This window comes from Coregonus clupeaformis, chromosome 31 (assembly GCF_020615455.1).
Source record: "Coregonus clupeaformis isolate EN_2021a chromosome 31, ASM2061545v1, whole genome shotgun sequence".
Classification (NCBI taxonomy): domain Eukaryota; kingdom Metazoa; phylum Chordata; class Actinopteri; order Salmoniformes; family Salmonidae; genus Coregonus; species Coregonus clupeaformis.
In genome coordinates this window covers 40,071,174-40,090,954 of record NC_059222.1, presented here as the reverse complement: position 1 = coordinate 40,090,954, position 19,781 = coordinate 40,071,174, and the positions used below count along the sequence as shown (strand labels likewise).

Genomic DNA, 19,781 nt, shown 5'->3' with positions numbered 1-19,781 from the left:
TAATATATAGAAAAGAAAACGCTCTCCTACTGTACCCTTATGAGAAATGTCTTATGGTAGTAACTGGTAGTGCCTAGGGGAGGGGTGTTAGTTCACCAAACCAACAGTTCGGTATCTATTGCAGTTTTGGGGACATGTTTCGGTACAGCGGGGAAATGAAATGCCATTCACAATGTTCCTTGCCGGATTGTTATGTTCGGCCTCTCAAGGTTCCACTCTGATGCTGTGTTTGTAACCATGTGGGAGGTGGGAATTTACCAGTTGTGAAGTCATAAATACCAGTTGGATGCATTCAGGTGATTTGAACTCGTTAAGAAACACTGATTGGTTAATGGCCAACAAGCTGCGTCAACCATAAACTAAAAGTACAGCTATCGTGCTTGTAAACAAATTTATAGTTTAAAAAACACAATAATAGATGATAAAAAGCAAATAATGTTTTGTTGCATTTAACTGCCGGAAATGCTGTTATAGAGGCCATTTCCTTAGTAGGTGATGTTAGAGATCAGCATGTGGGAGAAGTCAGAGCTCAGGATGATAGTCAGTTTACCACTAGTAATTACCAGTTGGAGGGCCGTTCAAGTGGATTTTTCCCAGTCGTATGTGGTAAATTCCCACTTCCATCTTGGTTACGAACGCACCATGACACTGCCTCCTTCAGTGCCAGATGCGCACCTGTAACTCTCATAAAGGGGGAGTCTGTAGCACGGTACATCTCCCACACCTGGGTAATGTGATGGGATGTCACTGTTAAGTAAGTGCAACACGGGGTACATTGGCCAATTCATTGAAAACTTGGGTGCAAGAGGGTAGTTCGTAACGTGGCTCGAGCACTTTCACAAGGTGCTGAAACCGCCTATTCTCAACCACCGGGAATGGGCCATATCCACGGCTAGAAACCAAAGACCAAGATATAAACAGCCTACCGATCACTCTTGTAATTTCTTTGGCCCGGTCAGAATCAGCTGCCAAGGGGCTGCTTGAATGCAGAAGGGAGACGATGTTGTGTTGTTTCTTTGCGTTTCCGTCTTGCTCCGGTGTACTGGGGTGATGTCGACCATAAATGTGTCAACATATTGTTAACGTTTTATCCACAACTCTCTGTCCATCGATGTTGTAATCTACCAAAAATGTTCCCAAACTGGAGATTTAAACGATGATGGAGTATCCTCCAATTCTGGTTTATCGACCCCAACACTCATACAGAACTAGTTCCCGGCTGCGCCTCACAAAATGATAGTCTGAAATGCACCAATTAAAGATTTGAATTTGTATTACAACGTCCGGTTACGCTCTAGTTGTTTTAACAGAATGGCCTGAAATGTTTTTTCAGCTCCGATTTACTCAAGAGGCATAGGCCTACAACGCAACTTAGGCATAGCCTTTAGGCAGAGCTTTTATTTTGTACATATTTTTTATTTTTATGTATGCATTCGGGTTCACAGTTTGGGCCGAACCGAGGTCCACGTACCGAACAGTTAGTTAGGAATACCTGTACCTTTACACCCCTAGTAGTGACATGTTGTAGTCAGAGATGTGCTGGCGACAACCAAGCATTGATTAATCCCCAAAATGACAAATGTATCTAACGTTTATCTTATCTATCTAATCAGCATTTTGAGACTTGGCCCTTTTTATTTTTCTGTTATGTACCTTATGTTTAGCCTGGGTACCAGTCCTTTTAGGTAACATTCCACTCCTTGCTACTCCTGTCATTTGTCAAATATTAACATTCTATCATTAATGAGCTCTAGGAGATCAGAGGATTTGATCCTGATTCGATAACCTCATAGGTATCCTCCAATCAAAGGTTAGGAAAATATTGGAACTTTTTTTCTCCACACATCACGTTGGTGTCCGGTTGCTAAGCAACCGTTTTTTTTTGTTGGTCCAGACGAAAACCAGTCTTTCAAAAGTAGGGGTAAACAACTCCAGGATTTTTGGTGTTGACTCAGACTCTGACTCTTCATCGACTCACAAAACACACTGAAACGACTGCGCACACACACACACACACCAATCTACACACAATACACCATAATGACAAAGCAAAAACAGGTTTCTATACATTTTTGAAAATGTATTAAAAATAAAAAAACTTTGCTATGAGACTCGAAATTGAGCTCTGGTGCATCCTGTTTCCATTGATCATCCTTGAGATGTTTCTACAACTTGATTGGAGTCCACCTGCGGTAAATTCAATTGTTTGGACATGATTTGGAAAGGCACTCACCTGTCTATATAAGGTCCCACAGCTGACAGTGCATGTCAGAGCAAAAACCAAGCCATGAGGTCGAAGGAATTGTCCGTAGAGCTCCGTGACAGGATTGTGTCGAGGCACAGATCTGGGGAAGGGTACCAAAAATGTCTGCAGCATTGAAGGTCCCCAAGAACACAGTGGCCTCAATCATTCTTAAATGGAAGAAGTTTGGAACCACCAAGACTCTTCCTAGAGCTGGCCGCCCGGCCAAACTGAGCAGTCGGGGTAGAAGGGCCTTGGTCAGGGAGGTGACCAAGAACCCGATGGTCACTCTGAAAGACCTCTAGAGTTGCTCTATGGAGATGGGAGAACCTTCCGGAAGGACAACCATCTCTGCAACACTCCATCAATCAGGCCTTTATGGTAGAGTGGCCAGATGGAAGCCACTCCTCAGTAAAAGGCACATGACAGCCCGCTTGGAGTTTGCCAAAAGGTACCTAAAGACTCTCAGACCATGAGAAACAAGATCCTCTGGTCTGATGAAACCAAGATTGAACTCTGGCCTGAATGCCAAGCGTCACGTCTGGAGGAAACCTGGCACCATCCCTACAGTGAAGCATGGTGGTGGCAGCATCATGCTGTGGGGACGTTTTTCAGCGGCAGGGACTGGGAAACTAGTCAGGATCAAGGCAAATATGAACGGAGCAAAGTACAGAGATATCCTTGATGAAACCTGCTCAGGACCTCCAGACTGGGGCAAAGGTTCACCTTCAAACAGGACAATGAGACAATGCAGGAGTGGCTTCAGGACAAGTCTCTGAATGTCCTTGAGTGGCCCAGCCAGAGCCCGGACTTGAACCCAATCGAACATCTCTGAAGAGACCTGAAAATAGCTGTGCAGCAACGCTCCCCATCCAACCTGACAGAGCTTGAGAGGATCTGCAGAGAAGAATTGGAGAAACTCCCCAAATAAAGGTGTGCCAAGCTTGTAGCGTCATACCCAAGAAGACTCGAGGCTGTAATCGCTGCCAAAGGTCCTTCAACAAAGTACTCCCTCGCTAGCTCGCTCTTTCTTTGCTGTGAAAGAAGCGAAAGTTTGTGTTCTTGGAAGTAGCCTATGGCAACTAGCCAACTCGGTCTCCTCCGTTGCAAAAATACTGAAACTTAGGAGTCGAGAAGCAGATTTCTAGCGGAATCGAAACTTGACACCCAGAAATGGGAGTCGATGGGCAAGGAGTAGACTCTACACCACTAGTCAAAAGTTGCAAGCTCACGTCTAAATTCTCAAATGAAATACTTATTGCAATTCCAACCACAAAACGTCTTAGCTAGGCACGCTGTTGCATCAAAGCTAACAGCTAAATGTTGTTTGTTTTTTACTTTATTATCATTCTAATTCTATTTTTGAGGCTCCACATGTTGTCATGGAAAATATTTATGTAGCCAGGCCTTGGCCTATAGAACTCTAGCTAATTTGGTCAGGGTGTGAATATTCTAGGTTTGTATTTCTATGTTTGGCCGGGTGTGGTTCCCAATCAGAGGCAGCTGTCGCTCGTTGTCTCTGATTGGGGATCATACTTAGGCAGCCAGTTTTCCTGCCTGTGTTGTGGGATCTTGTTGTGTTCCTGTTTAGGCTTTTGTGTTAGCCCTTTGGACCGTCACGGTTAAGGTTGTTATTTTGGTTATTGTGTCGTGTGTTTATTAGTTAATAAATATGTACGCCTTTCACGCTGCACCTTGGTCCAACCCGTCTCTTAACGTACGTGACAGAAGATCCCACCACCAATGGACCAAGCAGCGTGCCCAGGAGGAGCAGAGAGTATGGACTTGGAGGGAGATAAGAGAGGATCTGGCAAGGCAGATGGAGGCCCTGAAAGGGATCAGGGTGGAGAAGGAGAGACAGCCCCAATAATTTTTTTTGGGGGGGCTAAAAGGGTGGTCGGGGAGCGACAGAGAGGAGCCCCGACCACTGCACTCGTGGGGGCTCAAGGAGGAGTCCTCACTGGAGGAGGACGGGGCGCGGAGTGTAAAGGACGGAGACAGTCATAGACCTCCAGCGCCGGTTCCCAGTCCGGTACGCCCCGTGCCTGCTCCCCGCACCAAGCCAGTGGTGTGTGTTCCCAGTCCGGCCCGGCCTGTTCCTGCTCCTCGCACCAAGCCAGTGGTGCGTGTGTTCCCAGTCCGGCCCGGCCTGTTCCTGCTCCTCGCACCAAGCCAGTGGTGCGTGTTCCCAGTCCGGCCCGGCTTGTTCCTGTTCCCCGCACCAAGCCAGTGGTGCGTGTTCCCAGTCCGGTATGCCCCGTACCTGCTCCCCGCACCAAGCCAGTGGTGCGTGTTCCCAGTCCGGCCCGGCTTGTTCCTGCACCTCGCACCAAGCCAGTGGTGCGTGTTCCAGTCCGTCCCGGCCTGTTCCTGCTCCTCGCACCAAGCCGGTGGTGCGCGTCGCCAGTCCGGCCCGACCTGTTCCTGCTCCTCGCACCAAGCCAGGGGTGCGCGTCGCCAGTCGGCCCGGCCTGTTACTGTCACGCCAGTCGGCCCGGGTACTGTCACGCCCTGGCCTATAGAACTCTAGCTAGTTTGGTCAGGGTGTGAATATTCTAGGTTTGTATTTCTATGTTTGGCCGGGTGTGGTTCCCAATCAGAGGCAGCTGTCGCTCGTTGTCTCTGATTGGGGATCATACTTAGGCAGCCAGTTTTCCTGCCTGTGTTGTGGGATCTTGTTGTGTTCCTGTTCAGGCTTGTGTGTTAGCCCTTTGGACCGTCACGGTTAAGGTTGTTATTTTGGTTATTGTGTCGTGTGTTTATTAGTTAATAAACATGTACGCCTTTCACGCTGCACCTTGGTCCAACCCGTCTCTTAACGTACAGTGGGGGAAAAAAGTATTTAGTCAGCCACCAATTGTGCAAGTTCTCCCACTTAAAAAGATGAGAGAGGCCTGTAATTTTCATCATAGGTACACGTAAACTATGACAGACAAATTGAGGAAAAAAATTCCAGAAAATCACATTGTAGGATTTTTTATGAATTTATTTGCAAATTATGGTGGAAAATAAGTATTTGGTCAATAACAAAAGTTTCTCAATACTTTGTTATATACCATTTGTTGGCAATGACACAGGTCAATCGTTTTCTGTAAGTCTTCACAAGGTTTTCATACACTGTTGCTGGTATTTTGGCCCATTCCTCCATGCAGATCTCCTCTAGAGCAGTAATGTTTTGGGGCTGTCGCTGGGCAACACGGACTTTCAACTCCCTCCAAAGATTTTCTATGGGGTTGAGATCTGGAGACTGGCTAGGCCACTCCAGGACCTTGAAACACTCCTTCATTGCCCAGGCGGTGTGTTTGGGATCATTGTCATGCTGAAAGACCCAGCCACGTTTCATCTTCAATGCCCTTGCTGATGGAAGGAGGTTTTCACTCAAAATCTCATGATACATGGCCCCATTCATTCTTTTCTTTACACGGATCAGTCGTCCTGGTCCCTTTGCAGAAAAACAGCCCCAAAGCATGATGTTTCCACCCCCATGCTTCACAGTAGGTATGGTGTTCTTTGGATGCAACTCAGCATTCTTTGTCCTCCAAACACGACGAGTTGAGTTTTTACCAAAAAGTTATATTTTGGTTTCATCTGACCATATGACATTCTCCCAATCCTCTTCTGGATCATCCAAATGCACTCTAGCAAACTTCAGACGGGCCTGGACATGTACTGGCTTAAGCAGGGGGACACGTCTTGCACTGCAGGATTTGAGTCCCTGGCGGCGTAGTGTGTTACTGATGGTAGGCTTTGTTACTTTGGTCCCAGCTCTCTGCAGGTCATTCACTAGGTCCCCCGTGTGGTTCTGGGATTTTTGCTCACCGTTCTTGTGATCATTTTGACCCCACGGGGTGAGATCTTGCGTGGAGCCCCAGATCGAGGGAGATGATCAGTGGTCTTGTATGTCTTCCATTTCCTAATAATTGCTCCCACAGTTGATTTCTTCAAACCAAGCTGCTTACCTATTGCAGATTCAGTCTTCCCAGCCTGGTGCAGGTCTACAATTTTGTTTCTGGTGTCCTTTGACAGCTCTTTGGTCTTGGCCATAGTGGAGTTTGGAGTGTGACTGTTTGAGGTTGTGGACAGGTGTCTTTTATACTGATAACAAGTTCAAACAGGTGCCATTAATACAGGTAACGAGTGGAGGACAGAGGAGCCTCTTAAAGAAGAAGTTACAGGTCTGTGAGAGCCAGAAATCTTGCTTGTTTGTAGGTGACCAAATACTTATTTTCCACCATAATTTGCAAATAAATTCATAAAAAATCATACAATGTGATTTTCTGGAATTTTTTTCCTCAATTTGTCTGTCATAGTTGACGTGTACCTATGATGAAAATTACAGGCCTCTCTCATATTTTTAAGTGGGAGAACTTGCACAATTGGTGGCTGACTAAATACTTTTTTTCCCCACTGTACGTGACATAAGTAATTTCCAACAGCCAAATAGCAACTCTGCTGGAAATCCAGCTGCATATTAATCTTTGAGATCACAGAAATATAATGTATTTTATTTATATAGATGAGATTGGCAAATGACAGATGTGGAATGTTAGCTAAAGAGGTTGGTACCCAGACTACCATATGTTGTGGCCTCCTGTGGAATGTGAACTCTCTCTGTGTTTCTCTCAGTGTGGTGAACGCTCTAGAGCTGAAGGACCATCTCCACAAGCAGGCCAAGAAACTGTCAGCTGGGATCAAGAGGAAGGTGAGAGAGAGAGAGACACACCTCACAGCACTCTACACGCCTGAACTAACACTGTGGAGAGGAGGGAGACTTTTAGTTCTAAACTGCCTGTCTGAGAGACATTTGGAGAGATTAAATGGGGTTGGTCCAGGGATTCAGTTAGGGCCTAGCAGTGCCATCCATCATTTAATGTCCTCTGTCAGCTCAAACAGTCAGTGTTAGCAGAGTAAAATAACCACCAAGCTTAGCCCTAAACATTCACCAAATCCTAACTCTGTACTTTGCTCACTTGTTTCATTTGTACATCTGTGGCACAGGATGTTGACTCGATTGTTCTGTGTTTCAGCCTAGCCCAACTGTTCAAACCCTTTGCTTTCACTAATTCTCACTTACCTGTTTAATTGGAAGCCTAATAATATATGTGCCCCACTTTGTTGACTGTATTTTTCTGTATTTCCTGTTTGTGTGTTTCAGTTGTGCTTTGCTCTCAGCATGTTGGGGAACCCGCAGATAGTTCTGCTGGATGAGCCTTCTACAGGGATGGACCCCAAGTCCAAACAACGCATGTGGTGAGACCCGCTCCTCTCTCTGGGACAATCGGACCAAAACAATGTTGTCTTGTGGGACAAGGCTAAAAAAATGTTGACAACAAAATCACACTGCAATCAACAGAAACTAGAATGTATTGTGCACTTTGTACAGTGCCTTGCAAAAGTATTCATCCCCCTTGGCGTTTTTCCTATATTGTTGCATTACCACCTGTAATTTAAATGGATTTTTATTTGGATTTCATGTAATGGACATACACAAATAGTCCAAATTGGTGAAGTGAAATTAAAAAAATTACTTGTTTCAGAAAATTATACAAAATAAATAACAGAAAAGTGGTGCGTGCATATGTATTCACCCCCTTTGCTATGAAGCCCCTAAATAAGATCTGGTGCAACCAATTACCTTCAGAAGTCACATAATTAGTTAAATAAAGTCCACCTGTGTGCAATCTGTCACATGATCTCAGTGTATATATACACCTGTTCTGAAAGGTCCCAGAGTCTGCAACACCACTAAGCAAGGGGCACCACATAGCAAGCGGCACCATGAAGACCAAGGAGCTCTCCAAACAGGTCAGGGACAAACTTGTGGAGAAGTACAGATCAGGGTTGGGTTATAAAAAAATATCAGAAACTTTGAACATCCCACAGAGCACTATTAAATCCATTATTTAAAAAATTGAAAGAATATGGCACCACAACAAACCTGCCAAGAGAGGGCCGCCCACCAAAACCGACGGACCAGGCAAGGAGGGCATTAATCAGAGAGGCAACAAAGAGACCAAAGATAACCCTGAAGGAGCTGCAAAGCTCCACAGCAGAGATTGGAGTATCTGTCCATAGGACCACTTTAAGCCGTACACTCCACAGAGCTGGGCTTTACGGAAGAGTGGTCAGAAAAAAGCCATTGCTTAAAGAAAAAAAGAAGCAAACACGTTTGGTGTTTGCCAAAAGGCATGTGGGGGACTCCCCAAACATATGGAAGAAGGTACTCTGGTCAGATGAGACTAAAATTGAGCTTTTTGGCCATCAAGGAAAACGCTATGTCTGGCGCAAACCCAACACCTCTCATCACCCCGAGAACCCCTTCCATGGTGGAAGCATGGTGGTGGCAGGATCATGCTGTGGGGATGTTTTTCATCGGCAGGGACTGGGAAACTGGTCAGAATTGAAGGAATGATGGATGGCGCTAAATACAGGGAAATTCTTGAGGGAAACCATTTTCAGTCTTCCAGAGATTTGAGACTGGGACGGAGGTTCACCTTCCAGCAGGACAATGACCCTAAGCATACTGCTAAAGCAAGACTCAAGTGGTTTAAAGGGAAATATTGAAATGTCTTGGAATGGCCTAGTCAAAGCCCAGACCTCAATCCAATTGAGAATCTGTGGTATGACTTAAAGATTGCTGTACACCAGCAGAACCCATCCAACTTGAAGGAGCTGGGGCAGTTTTGCCTTGAAGAATGGGCAAAAATCCCAGTGGCTAGATGTGCCAAGCTTATAGAGACATACCACAAGAGACTTGCAGCTGTAATTGCTGCAAAAGCTGGCACTACAAAGTATTGACTTTGAGGGGGTGAATAGTTATGCACGCTCAAGTTTTCAGTTTTTTTGTCTTATTTCTTGTTTGTTTCACAATAAATAAATAAAAATGCATCTTCAAAGTGGTAGGCATGTTGTGTAAATCAAATGATACAAACCCCCCCAAAATCAATTTTAATTCCAGGTTGTAAGGCAACAAAATAGGAAAAATGCCAAGGGGGGGTGAATACTTTCGCAAGCCACTGTATATGTATATCAACTTCAGCCTAAAATGTTTTCAGTTTTTCTTTTAGTTTTAGGTTTTATTGTTCTACTCTGTTAAGTAACCAGTAAAGTGCTAAGGCTATGGTCCTTCTGTTCCTCCGTTGTGTCCTGTCTCCAGGAGGGCTATCCGGGCAGCGTTTAAGAACCACAAGCGCGGAGCCATCCTGACCACTCACTACATGGAGGAGGCTGAGGCTGTGTGTGACCGCGTGGCCATCATGGTGTCAGGGCAGCTCAGGTGAGTGTTGGGGTATCAGAGTAGGGGTGAAGATGGGGGGAACATAGAGTTGGATAGAGGGTGCACAACACTGTTTTTGTTATGCCCTCTATCCAATTCTATGGGGGGGTGATGTCCAGAAACTCTGACATTGGGGCAAAGGTGTTATGTTGTAATTACATTGCTTTGGCTAATAATCTATGTCGCAATAATTTATTTATATATTCTTACAGTGAGGGGAAAAAAGTATTTGATCCCCTGCTGATTTTGTACGTTTGCCCACTGACAAAGAAATGATCAGTCTATAATTTTAATGGTAGGTTTATTTGAACAGTGAGAGACAGAATAACAACAAAAAAATCCATAAAAACGCATGTCAAAAATGTGATGAATTGATTTGCATTTTAATGAGGAAAATAAGCATTTGACCCCCTCTCAATCAGAAAGATTTCTGGCTCCCAGGTGTCTTTTATACAGGTAACGAGCTGAGATTAGTAGCACACTCTTAAAGGGAGTGCTCCTAATCTCATCTTGTTACCTGTATAAAAGACACCTGTCCACAGAAGCAATCAATCAATCAGATTCCAAACTCTCCACCATGGCCAAGACCAAAGAGCTCTCCAAGGATGTCAGGGACAAGATTGTAGACCTACACAAGGCTGGAATGGGCTACAAGACCATTGCCAAGCAGCTTGGTGAGAAGGTGACAACAGTTGGTGCGATTATTCGCAAATGGAAGAAACTCAAAATAACTGTCAATCTCCCTCGGCCTGGGGCTCCATGCAAGATCTCACCTTGTGGAGTTGCAATGATCATGAGAACGGTGAGGAATCAGCCCAGAACTACACGGGAGGATCTTGTCAATGATCTCAAGGCAGCTGGGACCATAGTCACCAAGAAAACAATTGGTAACACACTACGCCGTGAAGGACTGAAATCCTGCAGCGCCCGCAAGGTCCCCCTGCTCAAGAAAGCACATATACAGGGCCGTCTGAAGTTTGCCAATTAACATCTGAATGATTCAGAGGAGAACTGGGTGAAAGCGTTGTGGTCAGATGAGACCAAATTGGAGCTCTTTGGCATCAACTCAACTCGCCGGGTTTGGAGGAGGAGGAATGCTGCCAATGACCCCAAGAACAACATCCCCACCGTCAAACATGGAGGTGGAAACATTATGCTTTGGGGGTGTTTTTCTGCTAAGGGGATAGGACAACTTCACCGCATCAAAGGGACGATGGACGGGGCCATGTACCGTCAAATCTTGGGTGAGAACCTCCTTCCCTCAGCCAGGGCATTGAAAATGGGTCGTGGATGGGTATTCCAGCATGACAATGACCCAAAACACACGGCCAAGGCAACAAAGGAGTGGCTCAAGGAGAAGCACATTAAGGTCCTGGAGGAGCCAGTCTCCAGACCTTAATCCCATAGAAAATCTGTGGAGGGAGCTGAAGGTTTGAGTTGCCAAACGTCATGCTCGAAACCTTAATGACTTGGAGAAGATCTGCAAAGAGGAGTGGGACAAAATCCCTCCTGAGATGTGTGCAAACCCGGTGGCCAACTACAAGAAACGTCTGACCTCTGTGATTGCCAACAAGGGTTTTGCCACCAAGTACTAAGTCATGTTTTGCAGAGGGATCAAATACTTATTTCCCTCATTAAAATGCAAATCAATTTATAACAGTTTTGACATGCGTTTTTCTGGATTTTTGTTGTTGTTATTCTGTCTCTCACTGTTCAAATAAACAGTGAGAGACAGACTGAACAAACACTGTTCTCTATAGACTGATCATGTCTTTGTTAGTGGGCAAACGTACAAAATCAGCAGGGGATCAAATATTTTTTCCCTCACTGTATGTTGTAATAACTGTTACAAGTATGTATTTTAGTCATACTGTATTGAGGTATATTTTAGTGTTTAGATATTTGTATTTTTTTGTCTTTATTAAAGATCCCATTAGCTTCTTCCAAGGCAGCAGCTATTCTTCCTGGGGCCCAGTCACATTAAGTAACATCACAAAATAAACAAACAAAAAGCAAAATAAAAACAGTACATCACATAACATCACCACACCACTACATACTGTAGGACTTGTTTTGTTGATACTCTTGTCAAGAGCAGAGCATTGCATTATTACGGACAGACCTCTCCCCATCTTAGCTACCATTGCGTCAATATGTTTTGACCATGACAGTTTACAATCCAGGGTTACGCCAAGCAGTTTAGTCTCCTCAACTTGCTCAATTTTCACATTATTCATTACAAGATTTAGTTGAGGTTTAGGGTTTAGTTAATGGTTTGTCCCAAATACAATGCTTTTCGTTTTTGAAATATTTAGTACTAGCTTATTACTTGCCACCCATTCTGAAATTGACTGCAATTCTTTGTTAAATGTTGCAGTGATTTCACACGCTGTGGTAGCTGACGTGTATAATGTTCAGTCATCAGCATATATAGATATAGGCTTTAATCAGTGCCAGTGGCAGGTCATTAGTAAAGATTGAAAAAAGTAAGGGGCCTAGACAACTGCCCTGTGGAATGCCCGATTCTACCTGGAATATGTTGGAGAGGCTTCCATTAAAGAACACCCTCTGTGTTCTGGTAGACAGTTAACTCTCGAACCAGAAATTATCAATTTCTTTCAGCCAATCATTGGTCATTTGTGTAAGTACTTTACATGTTGAGTGCCCCTCCCTATAAGCATGCTGAAAGTAAGTTGTTAATTTGTTTACTGTGAAATAGCATTGTATCTGGTCAAACACAATTTAAAAAAAAGGTTTACTAAGGGTTGGTAGCAGGCTGATTGGTCAGCTGTTTGAGCCAGTAAAGGGTGCTTTGCTATTGTTGGGTAGCGGAATGACTTTTGCTTCCCTCCAGGCCTGAGGGGGCACACTTTCCTGTAGGCTTAGATTGAAGAGATGGCAAATAGGAGTGGCAATATAGTCCGCTATCATCCTCAGTAATTTTCCATCCAAGTTGTCAGACCCAGGTGGCTTGTCATTGTTGATAGACAACAATCATTTCTTCACCTCTTCCACACACTTTACGGAATTCTAAATTACAATGCTTGTCTTTCATAATTTGGTCAATTATTAATGGATGAGTAGGTTCAGAGTTTGTTGTTTTCATGTCGTGCCTAAGTTTGCTAATCTTGCCAATGAACAAAATCATTAAAGTAGTTGGCAATATCAGTGGGTTTTGTGATGAATGAGTCACCTGATTCAATGAAAGATGGAGCTGAGTTTGCGTTTTTGCACAAAATTTCATTTATAATAATAATAATAATATGCCATTTAGCAGACGCTTTTATCCAAAGCGACTTACAGTCATGCGTGCATACATTTTTTTTTTGTGTATGGGTGGTCCCGGGGATCGAACCCACTACCTTAGCGTTACAAGCGCCGTGCTCTACCAGCAAAGCTTTTTTACTGTCTTTGTTTCATAGTAGTTTCTTCTTCTTTTTGTTTAATTTAGTCACATGATTTCTCAATTTACAGTACGTTTGACGATTTATTTGCCATTCCTTTTGATTTGTCCCTCTCAACCAGAAATGTTTTTAATTCCTCATCAATCCACGGGAATTTAACAGTTTTTACGGTCATTTGTCTTTATGGGTGCATGCTTATTAGTAACTGGAATAAGCAATTTCATAAATGTGTCAAGTGCAGCGTCTGGTTGCTCCTCATTACACATAACAGACCAGCAAATATTATTTACATCAACAACATAGGAATCACTACAAAACCTCTTGTATGATCTCTTATACACTATATTAGGCCCAGACTTTGGAACTTTGGTTTTCTAGATATGGCCACTAAATTATGATCACTACATCCGATGGATGTGGATACTGCTTTAGAGTAGATTTCTGCAGCATTGCCAAAGATGTGATCAATACATGTTGATGATTTAATTCCTGTGCTGTTTGTAAACACCCTGATACGTTGACTGATTACCTGAACCAGGTATCAGGCACTGGTTACAGTTTGAAGTGTTTTCTGTGTGGTGTTGAGATCTGGTGGTTTATTGGGGAGTTGATTTGTGATCGATGGTGGTGATGACGATGTGTCCTCTGTCTCTCAGGTGTATTGGTTCTATCCAGCACCTGAAGGGGAAGTATGGGCGTGGCTACAGCCTGGAGGTGAAGTTGAGAGAGGAGCTGACGGGGCTCCAGCAGGTGGCGCTGCTCCACAAGGAGATACGACGAATCTTCCCTCATGCTGCTAGACAGGAGAGGTGAGTCAGAGCAGAGGTGTGTGTGTGTGTGTGTAATGACATGCTAAAGCTGTCTCTGTCTTGCAGCTTTGCCATCCTGATGGTTTACAAGATCCCCATGGAGGACGTCAAGTCTCTGGCCAAGTCCTTCTCTCAGCTAGAGAGTGGTGAGTCGTGTGTGTGTGTGTCTCAGTTGGTAGGGCATGGCGCCTGCAACGTCAGGGTTGTGGGTTCGATTCCCACGGGGGACCAGTATGAAAAAGTAAAAACATGTATGCACTCCCTACTGTAAATCGCTCTGGATTAGAGCGTCTGCTAAATGACTAAAATGTTAAATGTGTGTGATCACTCTCTGATCACCTGCCTCGTGTTTCATTGATCAGTTACAATGTATTAAAAATACATAATAATGTATTCTAATGTCCTCTACTCCTCTGCCTCCAGCTAAGCAAGCTTTCAACTTTGAAGAGTACAACTTTTCACAATCTACCTTAGAGCAGGTAAGAACTCCCTTGTGAACCTTACCTTGAATGTCATGTGATCTTACATAATTTTACATTGTAGTCATTTAGCAGACGCTCTTATCCAGAGCGAGTACTTGTCTTTCTTTCGTTCTTCCTCCCCCTCTCTCAGGTGTTCATGGAGTTTGCTAAGGAGCAGGAGAAAGAGGAAGAGGAAGTGGGTTCCCTCAGCACCACGTTTCAGTGGCAGCGCCTCCGCCAGGACGGCCCTGTGCCTGTCAACCAAGCAGACAGCATTGTGCACCAGCTCTGAGCTCCACTGGGTGGGGGGCACCCTGACTACATGGCACTAACCTCGTCCCCAGGCTAAAGTGGCTGGAAACATTTTACTATGGCACAGTCTATGCCAACCCTGGTAGTGCACTCACCCGTCGCCTCACCAGCTCACACACACACCCACCCACCCACCCAAACTAATGAGATGGTTGTCACAGGACGGACAGACGCCCATATGGGCATTGCCCTGGAGGGCTAGAAGCCTTACACACACACTGGAAATGTGTGTGTGGGATGTTTTTTTGTTTTTTTCTCTCTTTGAGGCTGAGGTGTGTGAGTTGTGTGTTCCTGACTCTTCCTCCTTCTCTGATGCCTCGCTGATACCACTTATACCTACTCCTGTTTTGTAATAGGATTGATTTTTGTTGTTGTTGGTATATATGGATATATAGTATTTATTGATTCCTTATCCTTTCCATCCATTTCCCTCCCCGGGGTAACCTTGTCCCTCCCTGGGGTAACCTTGTCCCTCCCTGGGGTAACCTTGTCCCTCCCCGGGGTAACCTTGTCCCTCCCTGGGGTAACCTTGTCCCTCCCCGGGGTAACCTTGTCCCTCCCCGGGGTAACCTTGTCCCTCTCTGGGGTAACCTTGTCCCTCCCCGGGGTAACCTTGTCCCTCCCCGGGGTAACCTTGTCCCTCTCTGGGGTAACCTTGTCCCTCCCCGGGGTAACCTTGTCCCTCCCCGGGGTAACCTTGTCCCTCCCCGGGGTAACCTTGTCCCTCCCCGGGGTAACCTTGTCCCTCCCCGGGGTAACCTTGTCCCTCCCCGGAGTAACCTTGTCCCTCCCCGGGGTAACCTTGTCCCTCCCTGGGGTAACCTAAGTGAAAGGGTCTGGTACACAAGGTTATCCATGGGAGAGTCAGTACAGTACTTGGTCCACTGTGTTTTATAACACCAGTCCAGTTCTGGATCTAGATCCATTAGTACCAAAGCACCACACACACACACACACACACCTAACCTAACACGTCGACACTGAGGTGCTTTTAGCATCTGTAGCATGATGTGGACTATATTTGCGGTGTAGTTGTGTAGGTTGCTTGTTCCGTGGTGGGACAAGTGGACGCCTGAATACAGACACACACTACTGACTGATCAACAGACAGCTGTAGGGAGAGATGGAGAGGCCTTTTTCCATTGCTGTTGTGTAGCAGAAGGAGCGACCCAGCAGAGCTGGAGCTTCAGCCCTCCCATGCATCGCCCTCTGGTGGGTGTGAAGAAGATCACGCCTCACTCGGCCGCTTCCTCACTGAGGGTCTGCTGCTGTTACTCTGTTTGTCTCTGGCTGCATCTGGAAGGGCACTATATTCCCCCATAGGGTCCTGGTCAAAGTAGTGCACTATATTCACCCATAGGGTCCTGGTCAAAGTAGTGCACTATATTCACCCATAGGGTCCTGGTCAAAGGTAGTGCACTATATTCTGTTTTCTGTTTTTTTGTCTTATTTCTTGTTTGTTTGCATCTTCAAAGTGGTAGGCATGTTGTGTAAAGCAAATTATACAAACCCCCCAAAAATCAATTTTAATTCCAGGTTGTAAGGCAACAAAATAGGAAAAATGCCATCGGGGGTGAATACTTTCGCAAGCCACTGTAGATATTAAATCCACCTCCCCTCCCTCCCTCTCAACTAGATATTAAACCCACCTCCCCTCCCTCCCTCTCAACTAGATATTAAACCCACCTCCCCTCCCTCCCTCCCAACTAGATATTAAACCCACCTCCCCTCCCTCCCTCTCAACTAGATATTAAACCCACCTCCCCTCCCTCCCAACTAGATGTTAAACCCACCTCCCTCCCTCCCTCTCAACTAGATATTAAACCCACCTCCCCTCCCTCCCAACTAGATATTAAATCCACCTCCCCTCCCTCCCTCTCAACTAGATATTAAATCCACCTCCCCTTCCTCCCTCCCAACTAGATAGTAAATCCACCTCCCCTCCCTCTCTCTCAACTAGATATTAAACCCACCTCCCCCTCCCTCCCTCCCAACTAGATATTAAACCCACCTCCCCTCCCTCCCTCCCAACTAGATATTAAACCCACCTCCCCTCCCTCCCAACTAGATGTTAAACCCACCTCCCCTCCCTCCCTCTCAACTAGATATTAAACCCACCTCCCCTCCCTCCCAACTAGATATTAAATCCACCTCCCCTCCCTCCCTCTCAACTAGATATTAAATCCACCTCCCCTCCCTCCCTCCCAACTAGATAGTAAATCCACCTCCCCTCCCTCTCTCTCAACTAGATATTAAACCCACCTCCCCTCCCTCCCTCCCAACTAGATGTTAAACCCACCTCCCCTCCCTCCCTCTCAACTAGATAGTAAACCCACCTCCCCTCCCTCCCCACTAGATATTAAACCCACCTCCCCTCCCTCCCAACTAGATATTAAACCCACCTCCCCTCCCTCCCAACTAGATATTAAACCCACCTCCCCTCCCTCCCTCTCAACTAGATATTAAACCCACCTCCCCTCCCTCCCTCTCAACTAGATATTAAACCCACCTCCCCTCCCTCCCTCCCAACTAGATATTAAACCCACCTCCCCTCCCTCCCAACTAGATATTAAACCCACCTCCCCTCCCTCCCTCTCAACTAGATAGTAAACCCACCTCCCTCCCAACTAGATATTAAATCCACCCCTACTCTCTCAACTAAATATTAAACCCCCTCCCCTCCCTTCATTTGTTATGTGGTGTTTTGGTTGTTGGATATTAATATTGGAGCAAGTTACTTGAACTGGTTGTTCAAAGCTTCCTTTGTCTCTTGCATCATGTCATGTGTGTGTTAAGGTTATCATTATGCTTTTTGTGTTGTCATACAGTGGGGAAAAAAAGTATTTAGTCAGCCACCAATTGTGCAAGTTCTCCCACATAAAAAGATGAGAGAGGCCTGTAATTTTCATCATAGGTACACGTCAACTATGACAGACAAAATGAGAAAAAAAAATCCAGAAAATCACATTGTAGGATTTTTAATGAATTTATTTGCAAATTATGGTGGAAAATAAGTATTTGGTCAATAACAAAAGTTTCTCAATACTTTGTTATATACCCTTTGTTGGCAATGACACAGGTCAAACGTTTTCTGTAAGTCTTCACAAGGTTTTCACACACTGTTGCTGGTATTTTGGCCCATTCCTCCATGCAGATCTCCTCTAGAGCAGTGATGTTTTGGGGCTGTCGCTGGGCAACACAGACTTTCAACTCCCTCCAAATATTTTTTATGGCGTTGAGATCTGGAGACTGGCTAGGCCACTCCAGGACCTTGAAATGCTTCTTACGAAGCCACTCCTTCGTTGCCCGGGCAGTGTGTTTGGGATCATTGTCATGCTGAAAGACCCAGCCACGTTTCATCTTCAATGCCCTTGCTGATGGAAGGAGGTTTTTCACTCAAAATCTCACGATGCACATGGCCCCATTCATTCTTTCCTTTACACGGATCAGTCGTCCTGGTCCCTTTGCAGAAAAACAGCCCCAAAGCATGATGTTTCCACCCCCATGCTTCACAGTAGGTATGGTGTTCTTTGGATGCAACTCAGCATTCTTTGTCCTCCAAACACGACGAGTTGAGTTTTTACCAAAAAGTTATATTTTGGTTTCATCTGACCATATGACATTCTCCCAATCCTTTTCTGGATCATCCAAATGCACTCTAGCAAACTTCAGACGGGCCTGGACATGTACTGGGGGACACGTCTGGCACTGCAGGATTTGAGTCCCTGGCGGCGTAGTGTGTTACTGATGGTAGGCTTTGTTACTTTGGTCCCAGCTCTCTGCAGGTCATTCACTAGGTACCCCCGTGTGGTTCTTGTGATCATTTTGACCCCACGGGGTGAGATCTTGCGTGGAGCCCCAGATCGAGGGAGATTATCAGTGGTCTTGTATGTCTTCCATTTCCTAATAATTGCTTCCACAGTTGATTTATTCAAACCAAGCTGCTTACCTATTGCAGATTCAGTCTTCCCAGCCTGGTGCAGGTCTACAATTTTGTTTCTGGTGTCCTTTGACAGCTCTTTGGTCTTGGCCATAGTGCAGTTTGGAGTGTGACTGTTTGAGGTTGTGGACAGGTGTCTTTTATACTGATAACAAGTTCAAACAGGTGCCATTAATACAGGTAACGAGTGGAGGACAGAGGAGCCTCTTAAAGAATAAGTTACAGGTCTGTGAGAGCCAGAAATATTGCTTGTTTGTAGGTGACCAAATACTTATTTTCCACCATAATTTGCAAATAAATTCATTAAAAATCCTACAATGTGACTTTCTGGTTTTTCTTTTCTCAATTTGTCTGTCATAGTTGACGTGTACCTATGATGAAAATTACAGGCCTCTCTCATCTTTTTAAGTGGGAGAACTTGCACAATTGGTGGCTGACTAAATACTTTTTTCCCCCACTGTATAAACTGATAGAATGTCTTTAAAGAACTAGGTCACAGTAGCATCTGAGGCCTGGATTGCCAACATTTACCTTCATTTGATGGAATGTATTTTTTCTGTTAATATTTTTTCATAGAAAGTGTTCTGAAAACGTATGTGGGTATAGGAAAGCTCAGCTGGGTTTATGTTAAGTTTCCCTCTGGGTTTATGTTAAGTTTCTCTCTGGGTTTATGTTAAGTTTCCCTCTGGGTTTATGTTAAGTTTCCCTCTGGGTTTATGTTAAGTTTCCCTCTGGGTTTATGTTAAGTTTCCCTCTGAAATTCCTTAACTATAGTTTTATTTGTAAAGCATTTTTTCTACTTTCCTGCCTCGCTTTCTCAAGAAGGGCATTTGCTACTGAGCATTTTTAGTCAAATCAGTGTGCTGTGCTTCCTGGTATTACTATGATAATATGGTAAAACCTCACCACGTTCACAGGCAGCATTTTTTGTCTGATTGTCTGTGGGAGATGAACACTCCAAGAGACCAATGTTGGGCAGTTAAGAACCAGGGGGCTGTTCCTGAAATCTGTCTCAATGTGTTAGCCAGCTATCTTTGATCAATGAATTAGCCAGCTAACGTTCTAGAATCTCTGGAAATAACTCCATCTTTTAAGAAATATTGACTTGAAATTGACCAGGTATAATTGACTTGACAACAACAACCAATTTACAAATTAAGCTTTCAATCAACCAAAAAAAACAAAAGTTATATGTGCCTGTTTATCCAAGTAAATTGGTTAATTTAATAATCCTGCTTTCTGGAATACCCCACTGACTACATGCTTAAAGATGGTGCTTTGTTGTGTTGACCATACTGTAACACTTTTGTGTGAGTGAAGGAACATTATTCTTGTAC

General features: G+C 44.7%; 1 protein-coding gene across 1 annotated transcript in view; it reads left to right on the top strand.

Moving 5' to 3' along the window:
* The window catches only part of LOC121547727 (cholesterol transporter ABCA5-like), a 52,427-nt gene extending 36,522 nt beyond the window's left edge, over window positions 1-15,905 (top strand). Inside the window, exons 31-37 of the mRNA XM_041859140.2 lie at window positions 6,869-6,944; window positions 7,398-7,492; window positions 9,399-9,518; window positions 13,579-13,731; window positions 13,798-13,877; window positions 14,155-14,210; window positions 14,344-15,905. Coding sequence (XP_041715074.2) covers window positions 6,869-6,944; window positions 7,398-7,492; window positions 9,399-9,518; window positions 13,579-13,731; window positions 13,798-13,877; window positions 14,155-14,210; window positions 14,344-14,484 — 721 coding nt within the window. The 3' untranslated portion in view covers window positions 14,485-15,905. The remainder of the gene's footprint in view (window positions 1-6,868; window positions 6,945-7,397; window positions 7,493-9,398; window positions 9,519-13,578; window positions 13,732-13,797; window positions 13,878-14,154; window positions 14,211-14,343) is intronic.
* Window positions 15,906-19,781: the final 3,876 nt, after the last annotated feature.